This window comes from Mercenaria mercenaria, chromosome 15 (assembly GCF_021730395.1).
Source record: "Mercenaria mercenaria strain notata chromosome 15, MADL_Memer_1, whole genome shotgun sequence".
Taxonomy (NCBI): domain Eukaryota; kingdom Metazoa; phylum Mollusca; class Bivalvia; order Venerida; family Veneridae; genus Mercenaria; species Mercenaria mercenaria.
This window is the reverse complement of record NC_069375.1, coordinates 9,214,305-9,230,095: the sequence shown is the minus strand read 5'-3', so window position 1 is coordinate 9,230,095 and position 15,791 is coordinate 9,214,305. Positions and strand designations below refer to the sequence as shown.

Genomic DNA, 15,791 nt, shown 5'->3' with positions numbered 1-15,791 from the left:
AGGGACCAGCTGGGGCCAGTCTTATCAAACATCGTATCGTATCGTACGACCAAATGTTTCAACACATTCGTAAATATCAGTATTTTGCAAATTCATTTCTCTATATGTTGTTCCGTATAAATCTGTATATGAACATCCACATGGGAAATTAAGTTCCCGGATTCGCACAAGAGCAATAAATGGTTTCATCTTTTTTGGTTGTATATTGTAGTTTATTGTCAGTAGAATTTTATTACAGCTTATCATTTAAGGTTTAGGAGTATATCATCAAAACACAAAAATATTTGATAAACGAACAACATCACCCCCTATAAACGGCTGTACTCCCCCTCTTCCTGTTGCGACCGATCAAAACAATAAGTTGACTGCTAAAATTTGGAAAAAACTATTTTAAAGTGATTAATGTGCTTTGTTGGTGTGTATATTTATATTTTATTGGAAGCTGAACATGATTTGTTTCTTTATATAACGTGTTAGTCTGATTACAGGTAAAATTATAGCAAAAAACTCGATTGATCACTGATTTTGTCCAGAAATTGCACATTGTCGGTGTCAAAAGTACATATTTTCTTGCTTGAAGAATGATCTACATATAAATCCCACTGATTCGTGGATCAAGAAACAATACTAGTTTGGTAAAATTGAGTAAAATCATTGCTAAAACCTCCAATTTGTTTATAACCATCAACGAAAGAGGATTCGGTGTGATGTCCTGACTGTACGCATGTTTGCTTGAAGTACTGTACAAATGTTTGCGACTTTCGTAAAAAAACTGTATGCCTGTTAGCAACTAACTTATTTATTAAATATCGGCTTTTCCCTTGCTCCTGTAGTATTTCTTCACAATCATAACCCGCAAACGAAGTTTGAAGGAGAGGGGTATATAGGAGTATATAGGAGTCACCACGTGGTCTGTCTGTCTGGTCTGTTTGTATGTGTGTCCACATAAATTTGGTCCAGCAATTACTTGAATACTACACCACCTACCTCTCTCAAACTTCACACCCACATATGCAATAGGTAGTTAATGCCCGTCCTCTTCTTTTTTTTTGTTCTCTTTAAAGTCAATGTCACACTTAAGATGTCAAAGGTAAAAAAGGTAAAATAGTAAGAGAATTACAAATAATAGGCATGTTCTAACACTTAACTTTCTTAACTTGCTTAAATATTAGATAGTTTTGTACTTAACTTGACACCAGAACTAAGTCCAAATCATAGCCGTCACAGAAATCATCAAATTGTGGCCGAGTGGTTAAGGTCGCTGACTTCAAACCACTTACCTCTCAACGATGTCAAGCCTCACTCGGGGCGTTGAATTCTCCATGTGAGGAAGCCATCCAACTGGCTTACGGAAGGTCGGTGGCTCTACCTAGGTGTCCGCCCGTGATGAAATAATGCACGGAGGGGCTCCTGGGGTCTTCCTCCACCATCAAAGCTGGAAAGTCGTCATATGACCTGAATTATGTCGGTGCGACGTTAAACCCAACAAAAACAAACAAAATCGACAGGGTTTTAAAAGGTTTTAATATGCACCAAAGAAATATTTTCAAGCATATTTAAATGTCTGGAGCTAAGGTACTCTCACAAACTGGGAAGGTTTAATGTCAAACAGCTATATCCAAAACCAACAAAACATTAAACGACTATTGTCAATCGATTTTTCAGTGTCACAGCCAAGTAAATATAGTAATAAAGACTTCTCATAATGTTCAACGTTACGGGAAAGTGTCAACATTTTGTAATACACGAATGTTTTCATCCTTCAAATCAGAACAAAATACACCCTCATCGTTTACATTTAATTCAAAGAGGAAACCCTCGATCAATCAGCTACTCTGAAATCATTCAATTCGTGGACACTTATGAAACTTTATAATTACCTCCCTTTAATATAAACAAAAGGCAAGTTTTTAAATAAACAGCATGTAGCTTCGAAATATACCCATATTCAATCTGTCCTGTTATCAATAAAATCTTGAAATCTTGAATCTTGGCAGAAAAGGGGAGGTAAAAAAATATTGATTATTAATATGGAAAAATATTTTTTGTGAATGCATATATTTGACAAATTTAACACAATCCATTAATTAAACAAAATCTGATGAACAACCTTGAAAGGAAGATGACTCTGTGTAATAATCAGTATCATTACAAGAATCCTTACCTAAATCGCCAGTTGATAGTTTCTGCTGTTTACCGTTCTATTATAAAACACTTATAAAAAAAGTCAATTTTGAAGGAAAAATATGAAAATTTGTTTCTGTTATATGTAATAAAACAATTACTGAAGGGATTGCTGTCAATAGTTAAAACTATTGACACTCAGTCCTTCGAACGTCAGGCAATAGTTTTGACTATTGACCGGCAAGTCATTCGAAATGTATACTGTTTGTTAAATATATCTCTAACAGGATGTGCGAAAACTATGAAATATATGCTAATTGTTGCTAAAATGAGATTGACCAGATTCAAGTAAACAAACTATTAAACAGACAAGCACATCCATCTGACATTCAGCGCATACATGTAACAATGTAAGGATTCATTGTTTATATTCAGTCATCTATATTTGTTACCGCCATAGAGAACCAAATAGCTAATATCATCTCACATAATTAAGACCATTTAATATCCTTAAGTATATCTGATTTTAATGATAACAACATTTTATGACTGTTTCGATGTCCTCTTACTTCCTCCTGTATCATCTACCTTTTAGCTTGTTAGTGAACTAAATTTTTATCTTTAAAAGTATCAATAAAATCGGGAAGAAAACCGAAAGAGGTTTTTAAAATACTGCAAACAGATCATACATAAAGTGAATGTATTATAAAATAAAATATCGATGTGAACTGGATTATGTGATAAAAACATCAAAAAGAGACTTTATCACAGCTTACACATTGTCTGGTTTGGGATGTATACAGTTAAGTATTTTTCTTCAATTTAAAATTATTCATATATAAGTAAATCAGTTTTGAAATAAATGATTTTTTTCTAATTATCAAAATATTTATTAACAAATTCAAAAGATTTACACAGTGAAACCTAACATCGGCCGAGACAAATTATTTTTTATTCTAAAGTCGTAATATACATCTTAGCTTTGAATAGCAGAGAAATATCTAAATTCATCTTGGCACTTTTTACTTTTGGAAAGTCAAATAATGGATTTTACTTTTTACATTACTTACATTGTCTTTATCCCTGTAAAACATTCTTTGAGGTTTCAGAGCTTGTATCACTAAACAATGGATTGAAAAGTTGGTTTCATATGAAGACGAAACTGTTCTATATATTTTGAATGCATATAAAGAAAAATCAAATCTAAATAATAATGTTTTGCTATCATGTAATGAAAATTTGGTGACATATAAAGACGAAACTGTTCCATGTATGACATTTTCCAATTTATATAATGAGCGAATGAACCTATATATTCTTAAAACGAATGAATAACATGAAAAATGTCCATATAAGACAGCAACCGCGTTCCATAAATATGAAGACAGTACACTTATAAGACAAAAATAGAACTAAGCGATTTCTCTCGTTGATGTATTGAATTACCTTTCTTCCCACGTTCGGAAAATGAATAAATTTAAACTTTAAAGAAACCCGCTTTATATCAAAGAGGGGAATAACTCATTGAATACACCTGTATCGATGCATCAGTATGCATCTATGTAAGGGTTTACTGATCACCTGCCTGATATTTCAACGCGGGATCGATTAGAGTAATTAGCGTTAGCAAGAAAATAAAACCTTTACTGGAGAAAAACAGTGTCGTCACATTACGGAGATATATGCTGTATTTTTTCTGAGTAAGTTTTTTTTATTCATTTTGACATTCTGCGCAAGTATTCCCATTTTGGTTTTAAAAAATAATATATTGCATAGTCATGAAGTAGTGATCTATTAGAGACAATAGAGATATACAATAGGTACAGGAAGCAAGTGCAGATTGAAGTAGTGATCTATTAGAGACAATAGAGATGTACAATAGGTACAGGAGGCAAGTGCAGATTGAAGTAGAGATCTGTTAGAGACAACAGAGATGCACAATAGCTACAGGAAGCAAGTGCAGATTGAAGTAGTGATCTATTAGAGAAAATAGAGATATACAATAGGTACAGGGGCAAGTGCAGATTGAAGTAGAGATCTATTAAAGACAATAGGCATGTACAATAAGTATAGGAGGCAAGTGCAGATTGAAGCAGTGATCCATTAGAGACAATAGAGATATACAATAGGTACAGGAGGCAAGTGCAGATTGAAGCAGTGATCCATTAGAGACAATAGAGATGTACAATAGGTACAGGAGGCAAGTGCAGATTGAAGCAGTGATCCATCAGAGACAATAGAGATATACAACAGATACAGAAGGCAAGTGCAGATTGAAGTAGTGATCTATTAGAAACAGTAGAGATGTACAATAGGTACAGGAGGCAAGAGACAATAGAGATATACAATAGGTGCAGGAGGTAAGTGCAGATTGAAGCAGTGATCCATTAAAGACAATAGAGATATACAATAGGTGCAGGAGGTAAGCACAGATAGAAGCAGTGATCCATTAAAGACAATAGAGATATACAATAGGTACAGGAGGCAAGTGCTGATTGAAGTAGTGATCTATTAGAGACAATAGAGATATACCATAGGTACAGGAGGCACGTGAATTTGAAAAATGTTCATCGCGAGAAGCTGCTTTCTTAGTTTTTATTTTCATTAAGCGTTTTAGCGTTTGTTTTCTTATATTGTTCGTTTTATATTTGATGTCTCTATTTTTGTTTTTGTTGATGTTGTTATATTCATTTCTTTTGCTTCAATACATTTGCTTTTTCACTTTTAGTAAACTACAAGCCATATTCACATTACATTTAATATGCAATTCGAAACCTATCATCTGTGTTGCTAAGATCTTAAGTTTCATATGATATGTTTACAATCAATATTTCATTTATGTATGGAGATAAACGTTCTGCTTGTGTGAGCTGCTTATCTAGATAAACACCGAAAGTATCATTTATAGAAAATCGAAAACAGTGGTTAAAATAATAATAAGTATGGTGCGTTCTTACAACGTGACCTTTCCTATTGGGTATGTATATTATTACAACATTTTATAACAATCAAATAAAGTAAAGATTTACAGATCACAACAATGATACATATTAAGTGTATATATTGTAGTTATGTAATTATCATCTGGATATGAAATACTTTGGGGTGATTTAAGTCTGTGAAGGCTAAAAGCCTACATGTGTACTTAACACAACCTAATGTACCTAGGAATTACTGCATAACCACAATGTAACATTACATTCACAGTTTAGTATTTTCGTTATTTCACATTGATTTGTTTGATTGAAATTTACGTACATTTAAATAAAAAGACTAGGACCAGACAAAATCTTCAACTAATGACGGCATTTGCAGTAAAAATGTTCTAATGTCTCAGCACAATTTATGCCTTCTATTGGCAACTTATGTCACATTACTACACTCGTTTAGGTCATTATACGCAGGTTTCCGAACTTTTCTTACAGTCGTTGTGTTCTTGTCCAACAAGTTGAAAATACAAATACGTCATCTAAGGCAATCCAAAAATAAATTAATACAACTGTTACCAAAGAGAACACATACATTTAAAGTACACTTAGTTACAAAGCATGAAAACTAGACTGACTGATGAGCCTCCTAGTTATAACCATTAACCTCACTGTTATATATGACATACACATTTTATAAACTAAATCAATATCCTATACTACAAACTTTATTACTTATTTGTAACTTTTTATGGTCAGATTAACATTTAATGCTAGTGTCAGTGTAAATGAAGATATTCAAATCCTTTCACTTAACCCCCAGCACCTACCTGTGAACGGATATATCTTTAGCAATGGCTAAATTTATTTATGTCATAAAAAATATTCCACTATTAAGAAGTCATAAAGCTGTCTGAAAGATTTACATATATACTTGTAACCAAGGTTGGTGAAGAAATGTAGTGTTTAGCTCATTTTGTTAACACAGTTAAATCGTTATTGTATTTATTCTATATACATGTAGTTTCATGATTTTAGTTTGTCTTAAGGTAACATGATGAATTTTTCGCTTGAACAGCACGTGGCGGCTCTCTGTGTCTCTACAAAGAGGAGAGCAGATAAAGAGCGTAAGGCTTTGAAACCCATCTGTGTAAGTGGCTTACAACCTTTATCGCAAACCATTGGAGGTGGCCCAGGAATATCCGAGATATGTGATCTAGACTTCCTGCAATGCATGGTTACAAACAATCAATATGGTAAATGTCAAATACTCATTAAACAATGAAACTATTGATCAGTTTTATCACAGAAAGATGACTGACAGAAATAGCGGAATTAATGCATATCAATAACACAAATAAATAATAACTTGCTTTATGGATTTCAGCCCTTCAAGATATTTCTTATATAGTGTGACACATATTTGGATTATCATTATCGTAGGTTAACTAGGGCATGATAATATTTTTTCGCAAAGTCGCCTAGGTAGGTCTCCCTCCTACTTTTACGTTTTTAGTAAGTTCTATTGTCATTTTAATCATTTGACGCTTAATATAAGTAGTTTTTGTTATTGTTGTTGTTGTCGTCGTTTGGTAGTTTTGGTTTTTGTTGGGTTTTACGCTCGTATGTACCGTGATAAGTTGATATAAATTATCTGTACTTATATATATATCTGTCTCATCTATGTACAACATATTACATTACAACATAAGAAATACAGAATAACAAGAGTCAAATTACAATGCAAAATCAAAAACAATTTCAACATATATTTCAAACGTAAAACTAGGAAATGGTTGAGAATCTTGTGACTGCCTTAAAAGATGGAATGATGTGAAACATTGACGCAGAAATGTGGCATTGTAGCCAGTGCATTTCACATAAAAGTTATTTGAAAGGGAAAGAATTTTTAAGTTTGCGCCTTGGTTTTGCGCGCCAAGTTGTAAATACATTACAAAAATTATCTGTCCACATTCTTACATATCTTAAGTATTGGAATGATTATATTTTTCTATTTACAAATAGAAACGATTGATTTTATAACCTGTCTTTCTATCTAATTTTGCACCAGTGTACTGATGGTATCTTCTTCAATTGCATAAATTAATTATGTTTGGATATTACGGGCTCCAGTCTTTGAGTGGTGCATTACTTTCCTATTTCTAACTACAATTGCTTCTTAGAGAATGTAGATTAATACGTAGAAGTCAAAGAAAATGTACCATGTGTGATTTGAATGATTTAGAGGACGAATTTCACTTTGTTTTAAAATGTCCATATTACAGTAATCTTAGACAGCAGTTTATTCCAAGATATTATGTAAGACACCCGAGCGTTTTTAAATTTATATCTCTTATAAACTCGGACAGGAAATCAGTATTAATAAAACTAGCTAAATTTTGTATCCAAGCATTTGAGGTTAGAAACCAGGTAAACATGAATTAAGTTTGTTGTTGATATTGTTATCTATATATATGTCAAGGTACCGACTGTAGTTTAAAGTTGATGTACATTTGCCACGATTGTTATACATCTATTGGGCGATGTAAATGAACACTCTCACACGTTTTGACAAGTTTTGACTGTATTGACATGTATTACCATTTCTTTGTGTTTGCATGTTTGTAAAATTGTATTATTTATGACGATGGGCTGTTAGGCTTAAGTCTTAATAAACTATATGTTCTGTTCTGTTCTGTTCTGTTATTCCGAGCATTTGATTTTTAAAGGATACCCCAGTATCTAACAATGTGAAAATACATCCGAGGGGCTAACAATAAACAATCAATATCAATTCGTATCAATTCTCACTGTTCCGGCGTAACGATACGCTCAAGTTTCAAATATAATCACGAAGGTAGCGATCAATGACAATGCAATCAAACAACATTGGTGTGCTAATTGTTTAGATATAGAATATAGGTATAGGTATTTTGTCATTCATTTACAACTGTTTTGATTAATATCATCAAAACTAAACATTTTTAACATTAACATTATGTGAATTATAACAGCAAGATGAACAATTCTTACATATTTTACACACTATTGTACACACTAACACACATTTACACACTAACCTTATCTAATATTTACGTTTGAAGTTAGATTTGAAAGCATTTAACAATGCATCAAGCTATCCGGATGCTTTCTTGCTTAAATACTGTATACTTCTTATCTCCGGGAGCTCGATTTAACAATTACTATTAATTAAGATACTTTTCACCAGACCATTGTTCAGGGTGAGCTGTTAGTGTAGGTGGATGGTCTGGTGTCCGTCGTCAATCGTCCTGCATCAACAGTTTTACTAAAACATCTTTTGGTTTGTAGCATTCTGACATAGACCTCAATTGGTTTTGCTTAATCTGTTTTAGGGGCCGCAAGAGTTAAACTAAGACGAACATTTAAACAATTTTTCATGAACTGCTCGATGTATCTCCACGTAGCTTGGTCTCTATCATCATAGTATGGACCTTTCTCTGGTTAACTCAAATGTTTTTGATAGACCAATCGAAGGTCCGCCATAGCTAGAAATAGAATAAAACACTTCAGTAATTTGGAAGCACTCAATGGATCTTCGGAAAATGGTGTGTGGCATGCAGTCATGTATGGGCTTCTTCCGTTTTTACAAACGGTTCCACGTGTCCCATTTTCGGGACCTCCATAGATAAAAATAGCAAAAAACTTCGAAAATCAATTCGAATGATCTACTCAATGAATTTTCACCAAACTTTTCTTAAGCACTCTTGAATGGTTTGTTGAAATAATTTTGCTTGACGAATTTGCACCAAACTTGTCAGAACAAGGTCAAAAGGGCAAGGCCCTCTTCAGGTGAACAATTTAATTTCCATTTGTTTAGACTTACGTATCTTTCAAGGCGAGTAAGCACATTTGAGCAACATTTTATGACAATTTTCACTTTTCAAACAGTCTGTTAGGGATTGATTTAAGGAACAAAAAGACTATTTTAAGACCCTACCCTCCCCCGTATGTCTTGTGATCTGCCCGTTAACTGACTGGGAATTTCTACGAATGATTTTAATCAGCATATATACACTGTACAATGATTGTCATTATTCAATAAACAACAGAAAAAAAACACATTAAATTAATTCTTGTTCCATGCAGAATAGTTTCTCAACACAATGCTGCATGATGCCGTATCTTACAAATGACGGATTTATAGTTTTCATATATGCATGAATTCAAGTGTCTTAACTAAAATCTGTCTTAAGTAAGATCTTTTGGAAGCGAAGCACAGAATGCAGCCCAGCAAACTAAAGCAGACTCTGATTTAACGAGTCTGTTCATTGGAGGTAATGAAATATGCGACACCCGTCATGCCCACGCACCGGGTTACTAGTAAGCGGTCGCAAAAGTCGTAAAATTCTACAAAAAAACAATAACCAAGTAAACTTTACACAAACCGCCACCTCTGTATTTACAGTGGTTTATTTTCACTCCAACACATACTTTCTTAAATAACATTAATAAGTAAAGCATACACACGGCGAGATTTAAACACTTTTATGCGTCATCAGGATTCGTTTTAACTGATGACTGAAACTGATACCGTCTGAGTGAAATACGAGATAGCTATTTGATTACCCAAGACAAATATGGAGTATACTTGGATACCTCAGTACTCTATATCGCATAGTTAATAAGTTAATACCATAGCAGAAGTACCAGATAGTTCCACATTCAAACGACACAAAAGTTATTTACATAGAAGTGATTAACGATTGGAAATTAAAAGAAACAAAAACATGTAAATGCACTTTCTACAAACGTTGAAAAAAGATCACAGTTAGTTTTAGTTCCGAATGTCTATGAAAATACTAAAGTAACGTTCACGTGATGTCGCGTTTCGAGTCTGCAATTCGTACGTTCAGAAGCTCATACATCTTCGATGACTACACCAATTAATAAGAAAGTGATGTAATTTGTCTAAAATGGAAATTTTATATAAAGCACAAAATATAAAAATAACTATCAGCTGCTGTATCTTTTTATAGACAAAGATGATACCTTCTGAAAAGAACTTATCCTGTTTTCAAAATTCATTGTTTTTTGCAAGAACGGCGTTATTTTCATAACTAAGTGATACTGAAAGTGTGAAACAACAAGTATCAAAATCTTTTCGCAGACAGTTAAATTATCCCTCGAAAAAGTACGTTGTTTGTAATAACTAGATGCAAAGTTCTTAGTAAACTTGAAACGTTCTTACTACCTACAAACTGCTTTACATACTTTTGCTTTAAATAGACCTCATTATATTTTGAAATAGATTGCACAGCCAGACCATTTGCTAAGAGCGATAACATCACAACGAGGCACAGTAAATGATTTTAATGACTTATGTCTACAAAATGATTCAAAGATATTTATTATCTTTTTATTAATATATTGTTCAAATAAGTAGTACAATATCGAACTTTAATATGGTAGTGAGAGCAGTCAAAACTGTTTGGTTTTGATTATCTTAAATGAAATGAATATTCAGTTTTACAACTTGGTAGGATGAGACAAGTTGTAAATGTATCTCAAACGATACACTGAATGTGTTAGACGTATTGCCACTGAATATACAATTGTAGCCTTTACTCTCTGTCTACCTCATGATTTTATTTTAAATTTCACTGTATCATACGTACTTGATTTTTTTTTAATTAGCAATGACATGTTCGGAGTCCTTTGTTCAATGACATAACCTTTCGGTGATAGCTGGGATGTAATGTACTGACTAGTATGTCTCAGATGAAAATGAACAGAAAATGAAAGATACTGTCATTTCATTTAGATTATATGTACTGAAAATTATAACATATAAATTGACTAATAATTTTGAAACAATTTTTAATATATACGATTTTAGGACAGCTAAAAAAAGAAAGCACAATGTCAACAAATAGCTTTGACGAGTTAATTATGCATGCAATCTGACTTAAGTACTTGATCTTCTAAACGAAGATCTGAGAACGACCTATTCACATTCGTCTTCTGTATATTTTGGATTTCCAATATTGCTATTTTTATTTAACCAATCAGACGATTTGTTCGAATGTGAGTGAGTAACAAAAATGTGCAGTCATTCCAAGGCTTGAACCCGGGACCCCTCGCTTACAAAGCAAGTGGCCTACCGACTGAGCTAACCGGCTATCTGACACATTACGACATAAGAATTGTAAATATCAAAAGTAAAAGCTACGGGTAGATTTGCAAACTGTTGTAAGTTAAGCTCTGATTGGCTAGCGAAAGGGTTGTCAGAACGAGGCCATGAATAGGTCGTTCTCAGATCCTATGCGTAGCGTAATAGGAGATGTACTTTAGTCAGATTGTTATGCATGAATTTAATTGTCGCGGGATTTACTCCATGATTATTGCTGTAAGTTATTGCAAAAGCAATCAACATATGCTTCTGCTTACGATAAAATGATTAGTGAACATTTTGAAAACCGCTAAAGAAAAGACTAGATTGCCGGACTCCTAGAACGAAGGTTTCAGTTCTGGTTACAGAACGGTTTATCACTACTTATATTTAACGTTTTTGTAAAACATCATTGGGTTTACCTTATTTCTCTTTCAGGGGCGTATATATTATCTTAAATACAAAGGACAAGCAAATGAGCAGAAAATAACTATCACATACGAAAATGATTCAGGGAAGAAAACGATTCAGTAAAATTTGCTACTTGATCGCAATGTTTTTGTGCTGTATAATCATTTTAATGATCTTAAACAGACTGTACATAATGGCAGTTGGTTACAAACCAAACAGACCGGCAGAACCACTAAACAGAATTTACAATGGGTATATTGTAAAGTATAACAAAAACCACTGGAAACCAAAGCCTTTGAAAACTATTGTTGTTTGGACTCCTTACTTCGGTGAATGGGGCTGGGAAGTTAGAGCACAGGGTTCCATGGAAAAGTGTCCAGCCAAGTGCACATACACTCGGGATAAAGCCATTGTTGGCGAGGCAGACGCTGTACTGTTTAATGCTAATGACATGTGGAAATACCGGACTTTAATTGGTACTTTGTATGAATTTAATATACCAATGCCAGAAGTGAGAACTCCAAATCAAGTGTGGATTTTACTCAGCATAGAGCCAATGAATACAATGAGAGTATCAATGAATCAGTTTGAGTTTAACTGGACATGTTTACATCGTAGAGAATCAACTGTATATTACCCTTTTACTAATTGGTTTAAAATGTCCTCTGATGAAATTAAGCACACAGAGAAAAATATTGCCTCACCTGAAAACTATTTAAAATCTAAATCAAAATTTGCTGCAGCTATGATCAGTAACTGTGATGATGACGCTAGGAGGTACAAAATCATCAGAGAACTGAAAAGATACGTTGAAGTGGACGAATTTGGAGACTGTTCTGGGAACGTGATTTGTAATTACAGAAAATCTCCAAACGAATGTAAACAGTTATATGACTACAAATTTTATTTAGCATTTGATAATAGTTTTTGTAGGGATTACGTATCTGAGAAATTTTGGTTGACATTTGATAGAGGACAAATACCCGTTGTTGCGGCACCGAAATATAACTTAGAAATGTTACCTCCTAATTCCTATCTAAATGTGTTTGATTTTAATAGTATTGAAGCACTGGCTGAGAGAATGGTTGAGGTGGGGGCCAATGAGACGCTTTATAACAGTTTCTTCGACTGGAAGACGATGTACAAACAAGAGCAATTATCGGTATACTGTAAATTGTGCCAAGAACTACATTCTAACAGAACTGCTCAAAGTTATATTGATATGGATGGATGGATAAACGACGATATTTGTACAAAGCAAACGGTAAAATGATTCTATTTTGTTTTTGTTTACGTGTTGAAAAAAAAAACTTTTTTCGTGTATAGCAAATTAGAATACCATCATCTAGCCTCCGAACTTTGGCTTTAGACATTTGGATTTTTAATTTTATAAACATGGTTTTATTGTCAGTATTTAGGATGGATATTAGTCGTTTTACAGTATGTCGAATGAATTGACAAGCATTAGTACATTAGTTAGGCACGATATTTCTGGAATTGTTACTTAATATAGAAAAACTACTTTTTATTATTCGATGAGGCATAATCGTGAGCTGTACTGGAAAAACTGTTATTTTGCTTGGTCCCAGTTTATGCGTCAAAGGGATATAACTTCATACAGTTATATTAACTAACACAGCAGTAGTCTTGAATTGCCAAGTGTCGTGCGTCGGCCGTATAATGCCCGTCCTTAGTTGTTTTATGTTTTGGATTTCTGCACGTTTCATTACCTTTCGTAAACAGGTTCAGGTAGAACGAGCCTGCTACTAAGTTCGGGCTTCTAATGCAACTTTTAACCCTTCTTATTTGTCAGTTAGAAACTTTTGTTGTTTCCAGGCCCGTACAATCTCGTTGACTTATCCATCTATTAATGCTATAAGTTATGTTCTGATAGGATACATTTATCATAAGCGCACAATATACCATTTTTTTATAAAATTACATATATTTTATTTTGCAGTTGTGGTCATCATTATCAGCATTGTTTGAGAGATGGTTGTTCGACATTGGACTGGTCTAAAACTTGACTATTTGCTTGAAATGACACTGTTATTGCCTTACATGACACTTCTATGCAGGACGTTATAATTATGTTGATTGAAACTTCACGAGTTGGAAAAAAATAACCTAAAGCAATGGATCAAGACTGATAATATTATGGAGATGTTATCATTGTATTTAGTATCTGTTTTTTATCGGTAACATGGCCTAGAAAACCTGATAAACCAATAGTAAGAACCTGATTTTTCACTCACTCATGTGTTGAAACCATTCATGTGAGGAAGCTATCCAGTTGGCTTGTAGAAGATTGGCCTTTGAAATAATTTCCCGGGGGTCTTCTGTTGTCCTCCTCTGTAATCAAAAGCTGGAAAGTCGGCATATGGCATGAGCTCTCCCCAACAAAAATAGACGAAATATATAGCTACTCTAGAGTAATACTGTTTTGTATTCTGGAAACACATACCACAATTATTATGTGTTTTTAATGTTTTGACAGAAAATGCCTAGATCAAATATATGTATGTTATTTCCCACTAGGTACACACATGTTTTGACTTACGTCTGAATACGCCGTCTGAGTGAAAGAGTACTATCGTTTGGATAATTCATTCCTAAAGTCAGTATGCTAGTCACCTTACTTTTCATTTCATAATCCCCCAGCTACTCTCTCGTAGTTCTAGTTTAAACTAACTACCTTTTAAGTGGTCAATGGTTATAATCATTCAGTGAAGAAAAATGACTTTTGACTTTCACCAGTAAACAAGACGAAATTAATGTTGATAGTTTACTGATGATGGTCAATAGCCGCTATCCGAGGCTGAATCATTTTTATCAATTGACCACATTCAAAGTAGGCAGTGATATTGTTATACTGAAAAACAGTAAATAAAAACTAGTTGCACCGGAAGAAAGCCTTACCTTGTTTTGAGACGCCACCCTTTTTGTTTAAGTCATGTCCGTTTATTATTTTGTTTGTTAGCCGAAACATGGGCGTGGTGGGGGTGGGGGGGGGGGGGGGGGGCAGGGAGAACGTATAAATAAGATTGTAATAAAGACGTGTTTGGTGGTATTTATATGGATTTCATTGGACCCAAGGATAATGTTCAGTCTGCATTTTTTGACAGACTAGTGGGCAGGGAATGGAAGAATGGACTAAATACTAAATGGATCGTTTCCCAGTTTTATCTGGATTCAACTGGATGAGTGGTCTGCAGTTCATATTGCAGGGGTCAACAATGTTTTAGGAAACATGAAGAGTTAAAAGTTGAATTTGTTTGATCTCTTTCGGTCAGTTTTCAACAAATCAGAATGCAGCATTCACATGAGATCTAATAACTGGTACATGACATTAAATTTCAAGTTCAATAATTTCTTTGAAATAAATCTGCTTAACATTGAAATGGAATTTTGATCTTGTAAGTGAATTAATTGTCAACTTGTGTAGTAAATGTATACATTGATATTCCTATATAGTACGGAAATAAACAATTACGGTAATCAATCAGAATCGCAAACAAGATAGTACACTCAAATAGTCACTTTTTCCAGGTTTCAGATATATGTTTCAGATGATGTATTTTTCAATAAGTTTATCAAATTTGACAAAGTATCATTGTTCTATTTAATACGCTAATGGTACAAACAACTGGGTTATTTTGCAGTGTTTAATCCTTTTAAATAGAAATGTGTTTCAAATTTCAGTTAATATATTGCAATAATATTAAGTTAAAAAGAATGTTTTTTCCATCAAAACTAAATCTAAATCTTGCTTAAAGTACCTTGTTAACTGGCAACAATAGAACTGCTTTACGTTTCATAAAGATCATTAGGGTTGTAAATATTTCCAGTAGGAAAGTAATGCATTAGACCATTTACCGTCTGAACTTTACTGAATATAAGAATATTGAGAGTTAACGATGGTATAGTTTCATTCAGGGATGTCAACTAAAGTCCCCAATGCTCGATTAAGCCGTCTTGACGCATACCAAAGTCAAAATGTGTTAATAAAATTAGCTTAAAGCTTCACTGGTTTTGTTACTTGCTATACCTCTGTAGTATGTAACGTTCTTAATATCCTTTCCGCACCTGTAACGTAATAAAACGTATTAGCGTCTGATGGTCCTTTCACGCTACCGTAGAATACGGAAATATCTTACATCCGAGGCATATACTGACAC

The 15,791-nt window shown here is 33.6% G+C and overlaps 1 protein-coding gene across 3 annotated transcripts; it reads left to right on the top strand.

Moving 5' to 3' along the window:
- The first annotated feature begins 2,711 nt into the window (after nt 1-2,711).
- LOC123546219 (alpha-(1,3)-fucosyltransferase 7-like) lies at nt 2,712-14,521 on the top strand. 3 transcript variants are annotated; one of them, XM_045332423.2, is made up of 3 exons: nt 2,712-2,926; nt 11,641-12,877; nt 13,574-14,521. In XM_045332423.2, the coding sequence occupies exons 2-3, from the start codon at nt 11,708-11,710 to the stop codon at nt 13,631-13,633; spliced, it is 1,230 nt and encodes a 409-aa protein (XP_045188358.2). In that variant the 5' UTR covers nt 2,712-2,926; nt 11,641-11,707; the 3' UTR covers nt 13,634-14,521. The 3 variants fall into 3 exon arrangements, with proteins under 3 accessions (XP_045188358.2, XP_045188350.2, XP_045188364.2); XM_045332415.2 differs by lacking the exon at nt 2,712-2,926 and adding an exon at nt 3,391-3,824; XM_045332429.2 differs by lacking the exon at nt 2,712-2,926 and adding an exon at nt 3,864-6,536.
- The last annotated feature ends 1,270 nt before the right edge of the window (nt 14,522-15,791 follow it).

Bases quoted from the DNA above. Each gene is read 5' to 3' on its own strand.
- LOC123546219 (XM_045332423.2), top strand. From the start codon at position 11,708: ATGATTCAGGGAAGAAAACGATTCAGTAAAATTTGCTACTTGATCGCA. The intron at 12,878-13,573 runs GTAAAATGATTC...TTTATTTTGCAG, and splicing joins ATATTTGTACAAAGCAAACG to TTGTGGTCATCATTATCAGC.